Below are 19,937 nucleotides of genomic sequence, written 5' to 3' on the forward strand. Positions count from 1 at the left end.
TGGGGCTGCATGCAATTTCTATTAAGGTAACCTTATTTAGAGACAGCCTATGTAATTCATGTCCATTTTAATAGTATGTTAGCAAAACAAATAGTTTTGGAATTCAGGTTATTGAGTGCCTTAGATCTCTGGGTCAGGATTTATGGCTTTTTTCCCCAGAATACGAGACTTTCTGTTAATAGGTTTCTGATTCATAAATCAAAGCTACCATGTGCTATCACAATAAAAACATACACAAATTCTTGTACAAACAGTCCTTTTCAGAGAAACAGCCTTGTGTTTTACCATGAACTATACTGATATTTGACCATCAAGCAATAGAATAAAAAGCCTAGCACCTAGCATAAGGATTTGACAACATTTGTCCAGTATCAATACATCTTTTTGAAGAGGAATATATCTGCTCTATCTAGAGTTGTAAAATCCACTCCTTTTGCTTGTGTGCCAGAAGTCTAAGCAAATTGATGGAGTATATGTACCTGTGTATGTAAGCTTATGTGTATGTATACCTTATGCTTACATACTTGTGTATGTAAGCATAATTCTCACACATATAGCCCCATCCATGCCTACCAGAGTGATGTCCTTGCATAGTACTTTGCGTACATGGAAAGATAAAAACAAACAAACAAAATATAGTAATGATACTTCCAAGATCAATTTAGGAGTGATCTATACCATTAATGAAACAGTTCTGGTTTCCATTTCTCCCACTAGGACCTCTTCTTTACTAGTTAATGTGCTTTCTAAGTGACTGTAGAAACTACACATGATTTTAATGCTCTCTACATTTTGCAAGCTTTAGTCTTAAGCTTTAGAGCAGGCTCCTCTCCATCATTTCTACTTCAAGAAAACAGCATGGTCTTCATGAAGTGGTTATGTGCTTAAACAAAAATCCCTCCCCAAACTTCACAAAGGGGCCAATCCAACAAGCCAATCCTGCTTTTTGTGCTACTGCTTTTCCAGATTCCAAAAACCTAACTTGCCCAGGATCTGGGAAATGGACATTGCAGTTGCGAAAACCAGCTGTGCAAAAACACTGACCCTCTGCTGTATACACAGGAAGTTTCATGCACCCATACACCACATATCTACAGTGTTTGACTGTCTTGCACTGCCCACTTTGGATCTGTAAGTGTTGTCAGGCACTAGACATTCTTTTCAACAATTCAGAGTGCTTTTCTACAGCTATTACAGTTCTAAACCATTTTGCTAATGATAGTACAGAGCAGAAAGAACTTTGTAATTTGCAAGGCAGAATCTGCTTTCAAGTAAAATTTGCAATTAGTATGTTCTCTAATACAGAAACATTTATTACCAGTAACAAAATGATTCAAATGTTCATATCTTCAAATTTGCTGTTATTTCTGCTTCTTCTATTTGAACCATGCTTAGTTCTGGCCGATTTAATACTAGTTGCTCCATTTTCTCAGGACAGTCTGTCAATACTAGTAGGAAATCTAATTGTGAATGTTTAGCTTCCAGATACTTTGCAGGATGATAATAAAGGTAGTATTTAATTACTTTCATTCAGATTTGCTTAAAGCACAATTCGGATTTTGTACCTTAAATAATATTCTTTGCCTTCTGAAACCTTACACGTTAAATTGCTATTCTCTCATGTTCTTGGAGTTACCAGAAATTGAAGCCACATGAAGTATATTTTACTCCAGTATTTCACTATTTAGGGAAAAGTGAATCAGTAAGACCAATCGAGAAATAGAACATCTAACAGTAAAAATGTACCAAACTTGTTTTTAAGGACATCATATGCGTGATCTAAATCTTTGCCAGCTATCTTATCTGAGAAACACAATCCTCACTTTTTGCCTTTCATGGTATGAATTTCCATTTGCAAGTAAGGTAAATCACAAGCTCCATCCTCCATCAATGATCAGTTCATTACCGGTCACATAGGCAGACTGAAATTACATAACAAGTAACAATTTTAACTAATTTACTATTAATTACATGGAAACACTTTTAATTTAAAGAAAAAAACCCCACCCTGCCATTCTTTTTATACAAGCATTTTTTGTTTTGTTTTACAAAAATACCTGAAAAAATAGAATACAAACAAACTTAGAAATGGAGACCTTTTGGCTAACTCGGGGGAGTGTATCAAAAGTATTATTAGAAGCAATACTCACATGGACTAGACTATAGATGTCTTACCTGCAGAAATAATACATCACACTATGATGTTATTAGCTCTTTAGCTTGGCAGAATCTGATCAGGTCAGCCAATAATTATAAGGACACCTAACTGAAAAGTTAAATCAGGCAGATTGTGAGGTAAGCAACTAAGCTGTTGGCATTCTTCTCTACATCAGTACTGAAGCATACTGAATATACTGGAAAACTGGAATTCTGTCTATGTATGGTTGTAAACCCTATGACCAGACTCAAAAAAATGAGTAGCTTTACAGGAACAATAAAACCAAGATGAAAACGGGAAACAGATTACTGAGAGATAGCAACATTAAGACAGCATTAATTCCATTAAAATATTGTGTTATGCTCAGTGGGACTGCTGGACAAGCCCAGATGAATCCAGCCCAGTTTTAGATTCATAGTAAATTTATAGCACCCAAAATACCTTGATACATGCTCATTAATATTGGTAGTACTTGCAGTGGTCATTAAGAGTTTGGTGTATAACAACCTCAGTGAGTCTGTGGTTTTTCTTATGCTGAAAGGGTAAATTCACTCTGAGCATTAGCCCTTTCACCTAAAATGGCCAGCAGTTCAACGCTCTTTGAATAGCGAATATGAATTTGCTCTTGAATAGTGAAGTTAAGTGATGATTACTAATTCTACCTCCTTAAAACATGACCTAGCCATGGTACAAATGTGGAAAAGCAGACAAGCCCATTTCTCATATAATTCAGGATGATCTGGGGTCAGTCAATTTGCTTGGATGACATCAAACCACCAGCCTACAGTACCAAACACCTAATGCCTTATCAATCACTGTCAACATTCAGAGTACTTCTTGCATTACAGGTTGAACTCGGTAAAATATTGTGGGCTTTTGTTTTTTGTTTTTTTGTAATAATCCATCTTAAAGACAATGTAAATCCTCCTAAAGCAACTTCTCTCTATTGTGAAACAGCACAGTAGCACAGGATTCTGCGACAGGAAATTTTGTTGATCATACTTACTTCATCAGAGGCCAAGTACACAAAGAGATGGGCCACTTCTTCAGCAGTAGCCATCCTACCAGTCCTCTGTCTGGCTAGAAAGTCTTTCAATGCCTATATACACAGGAGCATTTGGTATACCAAAAATGAAAACCAATTATTTTAATCTGACATGTATAAAGCAATACTGGAAATAAGCCATGAGACACAAATTCTTTTAATACACTGAGTAGGGAATTTATGCTAGACAAAGAAATTAGAATATTAACACTGGTATGAATTTCAGATTTAAAAACAGTAGGAGACTGGACCTAAATCTCTGGTTCCAGAGTAAACCCAGTGTAAGTCAGTTCTTCCTTTGGTGGTAGATATTCCCAGACCTTTCAAATGGGGGCTCACAGTTATCTAGTCAGTATGGGTAAGCATTCCAAACAATTTTGACACGCATAGCCAGGATGCCCTTTCTATTACGGTTTTGCACTAGTCTGTGGCTGCCACATGCCCCAGTAGAAAATATCTTCTACCTTTGCACCAGATGCTGTAACCAATGGTTGCAAATGCTTCCATAGATGACAGACTCTCTGTATTCAGTAAGCAATAGTAACCTTCTGACTCATTAAGACTTCTGTCTTGAGTACAAACTGACCAAAGTATTAAAGGAGACACTGCTGCTATGTTATCATTGGTACTCTGAAATAGGGAACATTCCTGAAAAGGGGCAAAGTGCCGCTGCATACGTGTATTTAAAGGGAGTTAAATGTATGTACACACCTGTTCTGGGTTAGGCCGGGCTTGGATTCTTTCCTGTAAAGATGGAGTGTCAACAGTTCCTATGCAGAATTTTAAATTCAGTGTTAAAAATCACCATCAGCAATCATGGCAAAAAGTGCTGTTCAGTGGTTCTGTCGAGAGCCAGTTGGCCACAGGATCTATTCAGCCAACTGGCCACAAGGATGATCGGAGGCTGAAGCACCTCCCGTATTAAGACAGGCTGAGAAAGTTGGGGCTGTTTAGCCTGGAGAAGACTGCATGCAGACCTCATGGCAGCCTTCCAATATCTGAAGGGGGCCTACAGAGGTGCCAGAGAGGGACCCTTCATCAGGGACTGTAGCAATAGAAAAGGGGTAATGGGTTTAAACTTCAACAGGGGAAGTTCAGGTTAGATATAAGGAAGAAGCTCTTTACTGTAAGGGTGATGAGGCACTGGAGCAGGTTGCCCAAAGAAGTGGTAAATGCTCCATTCCTGGCAGTGTTCAAGGCCAGTTTGGACAGAGCCTTGGGCAACATGGTCTAGTGTGAGAATCCCTGCCTAGCGCAGGGGTTTGGAAACTTAAGGTCCTTTCCAACCCTAAGTATTCCATGATTCTATCTGTATGTCTTAACACTTACATGTAACTTTGTAATACAATTCAGGACTGCAAAACTATAAATGTGGCATAGGATTCTAAATTTCAAGATAAGGCAAGACTCAGAATTGGATTCAATACTTTTCAGCTGGTTAAACCACGGCTAGCCTGGTAGCTAGCCCTTGCCTGCTCCTGTCTTTCTAGAGTATATATTTGAAAATAAACATTCAGGTAGTGTGCAATGCATATATAACGTGCATGTGCTGGGTTAACAGACTAAATATACAGCTTAACTACAAAAGTAACAACTTTTGTATTTTAAATCTCAAATGTTTCAAGCAGGTCCTGAACCTTTATGCTGTTGGTAACTTTAGTTACCACTTGCAAGTTAATTCTTTGTTAATAATGTCAAAGTAAATCAGGCCTTCTAGAATCTGCTCCAAGTTTACAAAATAATGTATGAATACTTACCAGGACATACGCAGTTGCATCTGATGCCTTGTTCAATGAAATCAGCAGCCACAGACTTTGTTAGACCAATAACTGCTGCCTTTGAAGTACTATATACACATCTGTTCACAACTCCTAACAGAAGGTCAGTGTGAAGGCAGTGTAGAAACATGTTAAAGAAAGAAAAAGAGAACCAAGTTTGTTCAATATGCACCTGCTGCTGGGCCCCAGCATTTCCTGTAGCACCTGTAGTCTCTTTGTAAGGACAGGGTAACAAAAATGCTGACTGCCAGAATTCTATGCAAGCACACATGAGAGCAAAGACCTTTCAGTAGTGTAAGTTTGGGGAGTAGTCAAAAAAGCTAACAAAGTAAAGATTTTGGAACAGCAGAGACCGATCTGTTGGTCACCATCAGGCTTCCTTGGGAAGCATAGCTACAATGCTGATGTAATTGTCATTTCTTTATTGTTTCTCTGAAGAACATATGTAGCAAGGTATCACTGGAAGCAGTTCCTTTTTATTTAATACAAACTGGTAGAAAGGATACTATTCAGTATAGATTCAAAAGCTCAGAGGCAAGTATCTTAGTATTTCTGCATTTTGCCATCCGTGTCCTTGTGTGTACAGACGAGTTGATGTGTGCTCTTTTTTTAATTTAACTGTATCCCTCCTCAGGATTGGCTGTACCCTCTCATTTCAAAGTTGTGCAAGGTTTATTTTGCAGTCCCATAATTTCTGAGATTTATGTAAGGAACTCTAGCAAGATACTGACCTTTAATGCTGGATGCCACAGAAGACATATTTATAATATTTCCAGATTTCTGTTTGAGCATCTGCAAAATAATACGTACGTCATTCAAATGCAGACTGTTTTGTTATCTGCAGATCCAGCACAGTAGCCCATAACAATCCACGGAACAGCCCTACATGCAATGGATACACAGGGCGGCAAAGCTTAATCGGCACAGATGGGTGCTTATCTCTTTTCATCTAGCAACTGAAGTAGTAAAGCAGAATCTGAAGTTCTCACTAAGTTCTTCTGAGTCATCTTGGGAGTGAAGACTATGACAGGAAAGGACTTTTTTCCTGTGATAGACACTTTGGAATTATTGCCCTTTTGTCACCACAGTATACGCTATGCAGTAACTCTGCTTATGCCATCTACCAATGCAGTTACTCACAGATCCCATTCAGACACTAGCTTTGCAGAAGACTAAATCACAACTCTAGCATCTTTGATTTGTAGCTAGATTTCTTCAAGTTACAACCTTTTCAGGCATTCCAAACCCAAGATGCTTAAAGCTGTTATATAGAAAACTTGAAAATAGGTATCAGCTTAAAAAACCCCATAAAACAAGAAGCCAAAAACCAAACCAAACAAAAAGGACTGGAACAAGATTGAAAAGAGTAACTGCCATCCAGCCATGGTCACAGCTTCCACATCTGGCCTTTGCATTTACAGGAATATAAACTCCTTATTCAGTTCACAAGTTTTTGTAGTCCCAAACCCAGTTATTATGTCAACAAGTGTCCTCGTGCTGCTACACTGTTCTGATATAACCAGCATGTTGCCATCAGTGGCACTGAATTGCTTCGTAAGATAGTTTCCAGAGTTCCATAAAATTCATGTTACTATACATTATTTACAATTATTTTGCGCAGCTTGTGCTATAGTAGAATGTGGTAGCACTGTATTGCAATGGCTCCCTTGCAGCTCTGCATTTGAAGGATTTTAGTTATGTATTACATAGTGCAAGCCCCTGAATGCATCTTCTCTACCACATCCTTTAGGCAGGATGTCTGCTTGAAGAACTATACAATGCAGAGAATGTTTTAGAAGCTGCATACTAGCATTTTTATCTCAAATCCCATGCTGTCACAGTGGCAACAACTTAGATCTCTCACACTTTAAACACAGTGCAGCAGAGACTAAAAAATCACAGGCAAGCAATCCTTACCTTAGGAAGGAATGTCTTAATCATTAGATACATGCTGCGAACATTGAGGTTCATAGTGAAGTTCCAGTCTTGATCCTCACAGTCCAGAATGGTTCCATGATGAACAAACCTAGAATAAGTGCATGAACTGGACTAGTCTGTGGTTTACACTTCTGTGGCTTTTAATGCAGATTTGCCCATATAATTTTGCAGTAGATAACTCTTCCAACCCTGAAAAGGAGGGACTAGAGTTCTTTTAAAGAAAGCAAGCAACAGTGTATTTCTCCTGATGAGTATCAGGGACACAAGGCAGACTCAGTATGTGCAAAGAAATGCTTGTCAGTAGGGACAAAACAAAACCAAAGCAAAGGAGAGCAGTAGCAGACCCTCAGCTTTGCTCACTGTTGTGCTAGGAGGGCCAGAGCCATCAGTGCTGGGCATCCACAGAGTGTGAAAACACAACAAATTCAAGAGCTATTCTGTCTTGGCCTGGGTAATGTGGCTACACATGAGAAGTTCAGGTTTGATGAAAACACATGAAAGTTTGTCTTAAAGGCATAAAGTGAATTAAAGCAAAAGAAATAAAATGCATTTAAGTAAAAGGAAGTACTTCTGGAAGACAGGGAAAACTGGAAAAAAATGTAGGATCAAATAGAAGCTTGTTACCCTGCAATGTTACAGAGGACGTCAATCTTTTCAATATCCTTGGCCAGATTTTCTATCTGCTCCTTTTTGGTGACATCCAGAACACGTATTTGAATGCCTAGAAAAACACAGTATTTGCTTCACTGTATTTGACTAAGGATCATTGGTTTATTTTTCTGAGCTGCTAACGATTGACAATTTAAGGCAGTGGGTTGACAGGGAGCAGTCCCCCTCAGTGGTGCACCACAACATAGAGACTCACTGACTGAGAGCTGCACTTAATCATGAGGTTAGTGCAGTGGTTAAATCAGGACAGCAATAGACAGCAGGTCATGCTTCCTAAAATTTCAGAAGGGAATTAAAAAAAGATCAACTGATATGATTTGTTGTAACAGCATCACACAAGCAGACGAGCTAACATCATTTACCGCAAAAACATTTCCAATAAGCTTGAATTCCACTATACTCTCAAACTGAACAATTACAGAATCTGTATAATCATGACAAACTTCCATGTCCATGTATTTAAAAACACATAAGAAAAAACCTCCAAACAAACACCACCACCAAAATCCACAACTACCAAACACCTTATATTCAGTCAGACTTCTCGATGTTCCAGATTCTTTCTGTTGACTTTCATCTTTCTGCTGTGGGCTTCTGAGAAAAGTATTTGCTTGAAGGTTTTTTCTTGTGTGTTTTTAAATGTCATTATTATTTTAAAACCATGAGGGCAGTTGCACCGGAACAGGGGCCTGCAGAGGTTGTTGACGAAATTCCATCCTTGGAGATATTCAGAACTTGACTCAACACAGCCCTGAGCAACCTGCTCTAACCACAGCTACTATGAGCAATAGGCAGGACTGTAAGGACAGTGCAGGCAAGACATTTATGACCTCCAGAGGTCTCATCCAGCATACGTGATTCTAGACATACTGTAAAGCTCTTTGTAAAGCATTTGAGTGATATCTAAATTATGGGAGAATTTGATCTGAAACTGATAAACCCCTCTTTCTTTTGAAGCCAAACTGACAAGTCCTTTAACAGGTTTTATATGCCTTAGTTAAATGATACAGACACTTTTGAAGAGATTTGTGTATAACGATGCAATTAAGACTACAGGCTGATGATTTACATCAGCACTGGAACTACCTCTCCTGGATAAAATTTAAAGACCACAATGTGCCAAGCCTTGATGAATTACAGTTTAACTAATCGTATGTCAAAGGAGTTGAAATGGCTCTGAGTATATGGAAAATTACCTCTTGTGACCACAACAGCAGAAGGAAAAAAACCACACAGTTGAAAACTTAACACTTTTCTAAACACCTGCAGAATAAAGCTGGAAAATTCCTAAAGTTCCCAAAGAGTTACAAAGGGATTGCTTGTGATGAACTCCAGTCAATACAGATCAACGTTCACTCTAAAAGCTGCACTAGAGAAAAGTGCTTTTGCATATTTGACTGTCACCCTATAACAGGAATTCCTTAAATCCAATTCATTCCGTCAAATTAAGTTGGAAGAATTTTCAGTTGTAAAATACATCCCAGTCTTACTTTTTATTTCCAGACTGAAAAATTATTTTTATATGATGGTGCACACTTGTGTCACTTATGATTAAGAAACACAGCTATGCAAAACTACTCCTTGCAGTATGTTCCTGTGACATCAGCAGGAATGTCATCTTAAGGCCTGACCATTTGTGCAAATGGAACAGGCTTATTTAATGTTGCAGGGTTAGTTTCTGAAGGCATAGTAAACTCTAGTAGGCAGCTACCCTCATAACGCATTCCTTTGTAACTACGTGCCATGGAAACGCAAGACACTAAATTTACTTTTGGTATAGCTGGATGTTAGCTGTTGCGATGAGTGAAAAGCATTCTGTGCCTTTTAGAGTGCTGTGTTTGACAATTAGCCTAGTGATCTCAAAAGATAACTGAAATGGGTGCTATCTGGGAAGCAGAAATGAGCTGCTTCTGTGACACAAAAACCTCAAGTTATTTCGAATGCCTTGAATAATACTCTGTCTGATATGCTGGTGTTGCTGTATGTTACATGCTGAACCTCTGCCATTCCACATCACAGAACGAAGCAATGCCAACATCTAAAGACTTAGTCTGGATATTTTCCTTTTTTTTTTTCTGGTCTTTTGGAGTTTGCCCTATCTCCAAGTTAGATTTCAGCCATTCTACACCAAAACTTGCAAGAGCTGAACCAACAGCTACTGTAGGTCATTTACCTGGATATTTCTCCAGCTCTTGCAACTTAGGCTCATTGATGTCTGTAGCAATGACTTTGGCTCCTTCTTTTGCAAAAGCCTGAAGAATACAAGAGAAGCAGTTTATATTTAGATATTCCAGATCTTACCAGAAATAAATTCTGTTTCCTCCTCCTTTCCTTTTTGGCTTGAATCAAAGTTGGCTGAAGGCAGTTGATCTCTCACTTTTAATTTAGGGCATGTCGGGGAGTAATAGGCATCACTTACCACACATCTTGAGGACAATTCAGTAACTATATGTGATACAAGACAAGAGTTAACATCTTTTCCTTAAACTATGGAATCCATAAATACAGTATAATAACAGTAACCAGACTAAGACAACTGGTGCTATTATTACCCTTATTAGCTGCATGGACACTAGTAAACCTGTTACAAACAGTTAGGGCTAGAATTGTCTGTCTTGTTGGATTTAAATGGGATTTGAGAGATAAAGGCACAAGTCATAAAAAGAAATGGCAATATAGAACCTTTATGAAAATACTTTGCAACCAAGCCATTGGAATAGAGCAATATTAAAATAAACATGACTTTCTTTGGCACTTAACTGGAGATACTGTCATTCGTAATGCTGCCCTCAAAATCTGCTTTCTCTGCACTGTGATTACTGATAAATCAACAGCTATGCTAACGAAGTAACCTCTGTCAAAATTATTCTGACATCTCAGACTGTAGCCCCTAATCTTCAAAATAAGCATCTCAAGTGCAGCTTAAAAGGACAGTGGCATTAAACAAAAGTGGACTTCCTTCCATGCTTGTTGGGTATTTACAAATTTACAATTATCTACTCCTTTGGACTAAGTGTTTTAATGTAAGTGCCAAGATTAGAAGTCTCCTGCATTCTTAACTGCATGCATATGAAATGAACTAGGATTGGCAGAAATCCTTCTTACAGGAGCTTTTCCTGGCTTGTTGATTACAATACGGAGATACTGAAATAACCCCACTAGCTTCTCTATCTGCTATGGAAGAATGAAATAGCAGGGGAAGAACTGGTCAAAAGGAATTAAAAGGTAGCCAGAAAATTAATACATATGTTGAATTCTGTTCAAGTAATTGAATTCTAAATTATTTCTCACAGTTGCTTATGGTGAACAACACTGTAGCTGTGCAGTTGGTATCATGTAGACTTAGTTATGTCAATGATTAATGTAGATAAAATATCATTGTTTTACTATAGGGTGTAACAGGAAATATTCCTTCTATCCTTATCTTCTTCCAGAGGAAAGCAGCAGAGATATAGGATTAAAGGTACAGACAGTACCAGCTATATATTGTTAAAAAAGCAGTTGCAGCTGTTCTTGAATCTTGCCCTTATCCTTGCCTGATGTCACCACTTGGAGCCTCAGACTTTCAGAAATTCAAACAGCACAATGGATGCAGCACAATGACTCTATTATTCCCTGATTTTTTCAATGAATAGTTCTGGCTTCATCTGCGGCTTATGAATTCAAGAACTTGTTTGGTGCGGCTGTCTCTGGACAAGCTAGTATTAGAGACCTAGCTTAGGTACAGGAAAACAAACTTTTTTTCCCACTTACTATAGCAGCTGCTCGTCCAATCCCCTGTGCTGCTGCTGACAGCAGTATGACCTTCCCATCAAGCCGACCCATGCTGCTGATCTGCGCAGACAGAAGATGTCACAGAATCTTTAACAAAAAGATGAGCCAACAACATTCCCTGGGAATCAGATACAAATGCATTCCAAAAACTAGACATGATTCTGAGTACCTCTGCCATCAAATTGCTTCACAGACTGTTCTGTTTTGCTGCAGTGTGGTCCTGAGTCACCCAGGGTGCTGAGGGGAGGCTGCCTTAATCTTTGTTTTGGTTTAGTTTTTTAATATAGTACGAAACTAAAAAAACACCAGAAGGTATCTGAGCCCAAAAGCCAAGCTTTTTTATAGCAGAAGCCAGACTCTGTTTTTTCTTAAACAGGGGAAAAAAAAAAAAAAAGTTAAGATGAAACAGAAGCACAGCAGTTCATAATCCTGTGCTTCCACTGGCTATTGTGTTCTTAGAAAGCAGGTCTGCCTTCTATTCCTCCTAAGCTCATCAACTTCCTAGATTGCAATAAATTCCACACAATACACCCTGGGCCTTGGTGTTGGCTCTGAATTGTCTCAGGAAACTTCCAGCACTGCAAATACCCAGCTCCAATAAGGCAGAGAGGAGAGGAGAATGATAAAGCTCTGTCCTCTCTTGCCCTTCTCACCTTCCTTGCTCTCAGGGGACTACTGAGCATGCTTAGGACAAGCAATAAGGAACCTCTAGGATGTTCTACCTTACTCAGTGTGTAGCAGCCAAAAGGCAAAACGTTGCCCTCTTCTCTCCTGCCCAAGCACACACTTTGAAATGTTGTGGCATGTTTAAAGAAAAACAGCATGTAAAGTTGCAGACAAATAACTAAAAGCGAATGCAACCCTCTCCCTCCTGTGGATTTTCCATTATGTAAGGGACAAACTACCAAATAGGATATTTCAGAGTGAAGCCATTGCGTTTCAGTCAGAGTGCAGTATCTGATATTTGTTAACTGGGTTATCAATAAGCAAAACTTTCTGCACTTTTAGCCCACAGCGCAAAATTTGTTTATGTATCTATGAATGTAGAAAGGCATCCCAAGAACCTGAAGTCTTAAAAAACATACATGAATCCAACATACCAAGTACTTCACTGAGAATTTAAGATAAAGATACCATAATCTCCCCTAAATTAACAGACAATGCTGTCATCTAGAGATGCTCAAATCTGAGCTGTGGCTCAGATTGCAAAATCAAATTCAGTGTCCTGTATGTTAAACCAAATTATTAATTCATCTGATTTTGTCCAGAAATCCTGTCTATTTTCTCAGCAGCTTTTCCCTACAAAAGTGGCAGCAAAAACAGTGTTCCCCTGAAGATTACAGATTCAACAATCAGACTTCTGAAGAAACTGAATGGAAAAATTCTTTCTATTCTAATATATAAATAAAAAGACTTAATGGTTTTAAGTGAGAGTTACAGCTTATGTATCAAGACCAACCAACTTCTCCAACATGAGTCCTTCCCACAGGCTGCAGTTCTTCAGAAACTGCTCCAGCGTGGGTCCCTTACATGAGTGCAGTCCTTCATAAACATGCTCCTCCAGTGTGTGTCCCCCGCAGGGTCACCGGTCCTGCAGCAAACCTGCTCCAGCATGGGCTCCTCTCTTCATGAGCCACAGTTACTGTCAGGACTGTGCTCCAGCACAGGCTTCCCACGGGGTCACAGCCTCTTTTGGACATCCCCCTGCTCTGGCATGGGGTCCTCCCTGGGCTGCAGGTGGGTATCCACTCCACCATGGACCTCCATGGGCTGCAGGGGAACCATTGCTCCAGCACCTGGTGTACCTTTCCCTCTTTCTGCACTGACCTGGGTGTTTGCAGAGCTGTTCCTTCCACTCCTCTCTGTGGCTGCAATTGCTCCTGTGCAACAACTTTTCCCCACTTTTTAAACACATTATCCTAGAGATGCTACCACCATTACTGATGGGCTCAGCCCTGACCAGCAGCTGGTCAGTCTCAGATCCGGCTGGCATTAGCTCTGTCAGACACCTGGGAAACTTCTAAATGCTTCTCACAGAAACCAGTGCACTATTTCTTCCCTCCTGCTACCCAAATCTTATATGCTCTCTGAAGGCAGAGGAAGCTTTTTGGAGTCTTTTTTGTCACATGTATCTTTTCAGCAGAAAACAGACAACAAAACCTGATCAGTTCAAGTACTTATGTAAATCACCTTAACGTGATTTGTAAGCTCAATACACTATAGATACATTTTTCAGCCTAATAAACACGCACAATAAATATTTTTCAAACAAGCAAGCACAAGAAATACATTTTTCAATCTAACAATCAGTTTTTATGAACATTTGCCGATTCTATGAGGCATTTAAAAATAAATGCTAATACAGTCACTCACCAAGCGAGTGCAATCTGCACGTTGTATTTCCTGACCTTCGTACACAATGACGTACAGGATCTTTTCTGCTGTGCTCATTGGGAGTCGTAGTCTAAGCGGTGAATTTAGCTAGAACGTAATTTCCTGTTGAAACGTTGAAATGCCGCCACCTACCGAAACTTGAGACTAAATGCTGTGGTTTTATTCCTACAGAAGAAAGAACAAAAAAAAAGCACCAGCGTTCACCATCCATTCTCCTTAAGGAATTCAAGAAATCCACAGGATTCTCACCAGCACAGGGCAGAGACATGGTTTTTTCGCCAAGCAATCTCTCTTTAAGCCATATAAGCTACCTAATTCCGAACTAGGACAATACTTTATTGATGTTTCATGAAGAATTTGGAGTCCTGCCTTAACTTGTGAGGCACATTTTCCTCAGGAAAGCCACTTTCGTAGCTAAACTAGGATAACGTTACTTCGTGTTAAGTTTGTCTTGTCTTTCTGCTAAATTATGATAGCTTTTAAAGCAGAACTGCCCCTGTAATTGTGTATAAGAAAGGTAGATCTACATATACACACATTGTTTCCCCCTTCCAAAAGGAAAAAAGTGAGCTTAACTCATTTATTAAGGCATCAAGATGGAACAAATAAAGAGAAAAAAAAGCTGCTAATGGAAATATCTTTCAATCATGGTGGAAATTGAAAAACCGAACAAAGAAAAAAAAAGAAAGAAAAAAAAAAAGAAAATCCAAACCCCAACCAACCTACCTCAGAACAAACAAACGAAAGAACACCACCACAAAAATATGAGCACTTCACACGTATCACTGTCAGGAAATAAATTGCTCCTACATACCCATGGCTGTGGTAGGAAAGGAGACAGTTCAGTGCTGAACGCAGTAACAGTACTGAGAACCTGTGTAGTTTTGGCTAGCAATATCTTTACAAAGCTTCCCAAAACACATTTCAGGTCAAAGACTGAGATAAATGCTTGCAATTTCTTAGTAGGTACAATAGTTGGTACAGTTTTCAGCTATTCAGGACAAAAGATGGTTGGTTCTCTCAGCTACCTTTTAAAGACCTCCATCACATAAATAATCCTTGTGCAACTCTTCCTATGACCATAACTGCTGCATGCCAGGAAACATGTCACTGTAACCATTTGTTTATCAGTTTGAGTAACCCAAAACAGAGTACTTAGGCACCTGCATTAAAAGATTTATTCCTATAAAGTAAGGATTATGATTTTGATACATGTATCTTCCCTAAATATGACTCTCATATCATGATGATTATTTTGTTCTTAAACAGTGTTGCTCTTTGGTTTTGAGTTGCAAATTCCTATTTAGTTGACAGTGGAGGGCATGTGAGAAAGAACTATCTTTTAGACCCCAAACATTTCCTGACAGACTCAAAAAATTAAACACCAGTGAGACTCGTGCAACAGTAAACTTCCACACAAAGCAATTATTGCAGAAAGTTAGATGACACAAGACGAGAAGCAAGATGATGCAAGTGATGTGATTACTATAAAAAGAGAGTTCTTAGACACTGAATATTGTAATCAAACACCCTTAGATCATAGCAAAAGTGACCAGCAAATATATTTTTAAATACTTAACATTTTATTGTCAAAACAAATGTTACTATACAAAACATACAAAAAGTAGGTCTCACAATGCAGATAAGCAGGCTATTAAAATAGTGTGTCTTGCAGCCCTGATCACCATTCAATTTATTTTCAGTTCACTACAGCAGCAGAGAAATGTCAGGTCCACTGCTTACTATTAAAAAAATTCCAATAGCAACTTCAGACAGGCACTAGAAGTATTTTGAAAGATGATGCAAAGTACAAAGTTATTCTTGGTACCAGAACTGGCTGAGCTTAGAAATACTGTAAGGTGTTTAAAAGGAACCCTTGATTGTGCTCTATAAACAGAAAATTAGTGAGTTCAGTTGCAATGTCCAGATAGGTTAAAATTGTGGTTAAAATGCAGTTTCTGTGGACTTGGGGAAAGCATGGTATAAAAACTGTATGCTGAGAAACAAAAAGCATATTTCTTTCCAACTCAACAGCACTCTGAAGACACCAGTATTGCTCACCCAGAAGAGGGCTGGTTTAGGAATGACAGAATTAAGTTTACGACTGAGAAGTTTCACAGCAGATTAATGTTCCATTCCCATTTCCTTTTCTTCAATACATTAGCTTTTCTTTATTTGCCATACAGGCCACCCTCCTAGGTTCCTGATACTGCTACTTTCAAGCAACAGCCAGCTGGATTAATGAGACCACAGCAAGTAGCTAGTTTACTCACATCAGGGAGGTGGGGTTTGGCATTCATGGTTACTTGGTTGTGGTTTGTTTTGTGGTTTTTCTGGGTTTGTTTTGTTTTTCAAACTTTCCCCCCTATACAGACAAAAATCAGTGATTGAGAAATCATGGAGCAGAATTCATACCAGAAGATTAAGGTCAGTACCATGGAAACCAGCCAGTAAGATGCTTATTTTAGTACCTCCCTATAAAATATACTTTCCTTATTTTGAAACCAGAAAGGTTTTTATTAGAGCTTTTCATTTTCTTGTGTTTAATGGGTAGGGAGGAGGAAAGAGAGGGAAAGCTGAAGAAATAGCTGTCAGGGGCCATGTGGGCATGGCTGTATTATTAGCTCTATTGCCCTGGTGACTTGTCATACAATCATGTAACAGGGCTAGAAGGGATCTTCAAAGGTCACCCAGTCCTACCCCCCCCCCCCCCAATGAGCTAGATCAGGTTGCCTATACCCACATCCAGCCTGGCCTTGAATGTCTCCAGGGATGCTGCATCCACCACCTCTCTGGGCAGTGTTCTACCACAGTCATAAAGAATTTCTTCCTCGCATCCAGCCTCAATCTCCCCTCTTTTAGTTTAGAGTCATTACACCTCATCCTATCACAACAGGCTAATAAGCCTCTCCCCAGCTCTTTTACAGACCCCTTTTAAGTACCGAAAGGCCACAATAAGGTCTCCCTGGAGTCGAGTCTTCACCAGGCTGAACAACCCGAACATTCTTCTGCTTTGTACACACACAGTACAGATAAGGATACAAGTAAAATACCACAAATACTGTCAGAGCAACTAACACTCATAATAATAATAATAATAATAATAATAATAAAGACCAAACAAGAGAAACCCAAAAACCACACACCATCACCCACAAAAACGTAAGTGATGCACCTGATACACCCTCCTTACCCCCTCCTTGGGCAGCCCCCCCCCTTACCTCTCCTGCCGCCTCCAGCCCCAGCGATGGCGATGCAGAGGGGCAGATAACTTCCCTGGGGAATGGCGGGATGCCAGGGGAGGGATCGCTCGCCGTGCAGCTCTGCCACGGCTTGCCTCGCAGCGCCGGGGCGATGTGGCGGTATTCTGCTCCCTGCGAGCAGCGGCACCGTTGTGCCGGCTCCGGCTCCTCCTCCCTGCTGCTGTTGGAGCCACAGGCTCTCCTCCAACGCCCCGGCTTCACTAGGCCGCAGGCAAAGCCTCCGCCTGGCGCCTTCACGCCGCTTGGCGCTGTGACCTGCTGTCTCCTGAGCCCGCAGCGTCCCGGAGGACAACGGGTAAGAAAGAAGTAGATTTGTGTGTCTCACATAGCCTCCGCTTCACATGTGATTTCCCTGCAAGCTGCACGCATTAAAAAGGCTGTGTTCTATGCTGCCCTTCCTGTGGCAGAAGCCACACACAGTTCTGTTTACTCAGACCACAATGCTGCAGCTGGAGCTGAGGTGCAAAGGAAGGGTAAGGCTCTCTAGATGATTCTGCTCTGGGTACGTGCAGAAAAAATTGCACTGAAGAAGGCAGGAGAATAAACAAAACAAACCAAACCAACATCAAGAACCTCAAGTATTTCTCCTTCTCAAGTGAGCATAAAGTGTGTCCACCTCATCGGTACGTGCATGTGAGGGAATGAGACAGACCTACTCTTGTAACCTCATTTTGCAAGCTACACTGAGTAGGTTTCAATGAGATACTAGCAAAAAAGTTCTTCCCTGTGAGGGTGGTGAGGCCCTGGCACAGGTTGCCCAGAGCAGCTGTGGCTGCCCCATCCCTGGCAGTGTTCAAAGCCAGGTTGGATGGGGCTTGGAGCAACTGGGTCGAGTGGAAGGTGTCCCTGCCCATGGCAGGAGAGGGTTGGAACTGGATGAGCTTTAAGGTCCCTTCCAACCCAAAACATTCTATGATTCCGTGGTTTATGTGAAAGGAGATTCAAATGCAACATGCTGCTATTTTGCTCTTAGTAGTATTACACAGAGTGAAGCTCACTGAGGGAAAGAAGCACTGGGTTTTGATCAGTTAAAATGTTCCAGAAGGACTCAATCAGGGAAGTCTCTTCCCCCCTTACGCTTCCCAAAAGATCTACAATCTGAAAAGTAAAAAAATTCCTCTTTCTGTTATCACTGGAGTGGAAGGAAAAAAAAAAATAATTACCCGTCTGCATTAAAACAGACCAGGGAATTAAGAGGTCACAAGAGAATTAAGAAGCCTTCTCCTTTAATAATTCCAGCAAGTCTGCTGGATGCATTTCAGCGTTGTAGCTGTTAACGCATCCATGAAGAGCTTTCCTATGCAAGGCAAATGACAGCAATCTCCGCCCATTTTCTTTTTTTTTTCCTGGTCTACCAGCTTCTCCACTTCCACTGAAAATCTGTATATCCCTGAGCTTTTAGTGCAACATAAAAAGCAAATAGCATCTCCTTTTATTGAAGGAATTCTTTGACAAAAGCAGCATTTCCCGAGTAGCATCTGTGTGTTACAGTTGCCAGTGAACTTAGAAATGTTAATAAAATTCAATATGCAACAGGTATAATGAATTTTCTCTAAGATTCTTAATTACATTTTCAGAATACACAATGCAAGTTTCCTGTGTTACTGCAGTGAGAAGATTCTCTTTTCAAGGTAAGCCTGAAAACACCTACTACAGAGAGGGACTTTGGCCTTCATATGGAACTCCAAAACCATTGAAATGGTATCCTGCCAGCCTGAACTTAACAACATTTGAATTTATGTCAGTGAACATTAGTGGAACCAGTTTGGATAACTTCCGATTTCTGCCTCAGCTCAATTTTGCTTGGCTGCCAGGGTCTTTTTTGAAATACCAGATACTCAAACCCCCCTAAACAAACTACACAAGATCAGAATGCTCCAACCACGATGAAGGGTAAAAGTTAAGCCAAAAATGAGCTTGAGGAAGCCAACATCCACAATACTCTCTCATTTGTAAAAGTTACATTTACTTATGATATTAGAATAAGAAGTCCGATTTTAGCTAGACATGTTCAATCATCTTTGAAATTAAATAATTTTTATTAATGTTTCAGCTGATACTTAAAATCTTAAACAGTAATTTTAAAAACATAGCAGTTGTTACAGAAACACTCACAAAATATTGAACATTTCCCCCTGTGCTTTCTGATTACTGATTAATCACACTCAGTATATTTATTCTTTAATTCCTCCCCCACATATATATGTATTTAAAAATATACGAATATATATGAAATTACATACAGCTTCATTCACAAACTAGATAAATGGGGCTGCATGCAATTTCTATTAAGGTAACCTTATTTAGAGACAGCCTATGTAATTCATGTCCATTTTAATAGTATGTTAGCAAAACAAATAGTTTTGGAATTCAGGTTATTGAGTGCCTTAGATCTCTGGGTCAGGATTTATGGCTTTTTTCCCCAGAATACGAGACTTTCTGTTAATAGGTTTCTGATTCATAAATCAAAGCTACCATGTGCTATCACAATAAAAACATACACAAATTCTTGTACAAACAGTCCTTTTCAGAGAAACAGCCTTGTGTTTTACCATGAACTATACTGATATTTGACCATCAAGCAATAGAATAAAAAGCCTAGCACCTAGCATAAGGATTTGACAACATTTGTCCAGTATCAATACATCTTTTTGAAGAGGAATATATCTGCTCTATCTAGAGTTGTAAAATCCACTCCTTTTGCTTGTGTGCCAGAAGTCTAAGCAAATTGATGGAGTATATGTACCTGTGTATGTAAGCTTATGTGTATGTATACCTTATGCTTACATACTTGTGTATGTAAGCATAATTCTCACACATATAGCCCCATCCATGCCTACCAGAGTGATGTCCTTGCATAGTACTTTGCGTACATGGAAAGATAAAAACAAACAAACAAAATATAGTAATGATACTTC

General features: G+C 39.6%; 1 protein-coding gene across 1 annotated transcript; it reads right to left on the bottom strand.

Annotated features, from left to right (window-relative positions):
- Positions 1 to 1,868: 1,868 nt before the first annotated feature.
- On the bottom strand, positions 1,869 to 12,215 carry BDH2 (3-hydroxybutyrate dehydrogenase 2; the record flags this gene model as incomplete). The annotated part of the gene is made up of 9 exons (XM_080627117.1): positions 11,342 to 12,215; positions 9,762 to 9,840; positions 7,544 to 7,640; positions 6,899 to 7,007; positions 5,713 to 5,773; positions 4,961 to 5,074; positions 3,915 to 3,973; positions 3,165 to 3,257; positions 1,869 to 1,922 (listed from the first exon to the last, which is right to left on the bottom strand). Exons 1-9 carry the CDS (start codon positions 11,411 to 11,413, stop codon positions 1,869 to 1,871), a joined length of 738 nt encoding a protein of 245 aa, XP_080483243.1. The 5' UTR covers positions 11,414 to 12,215.
- Positions 12,216 to 19,937: the final 7,722 nt, after the last annotated feature.

This window comes from Psittacula echo (assembly GCF_963264785.1).
Source record: "Psittacula echo genome assembly, chromosome: 1".
Lineage (NCBI taxonomy): Eukaryota > Metazoa > Chordata > Aves > Psittaciformes > Psittacidae > Psittacula > Psittacula echo.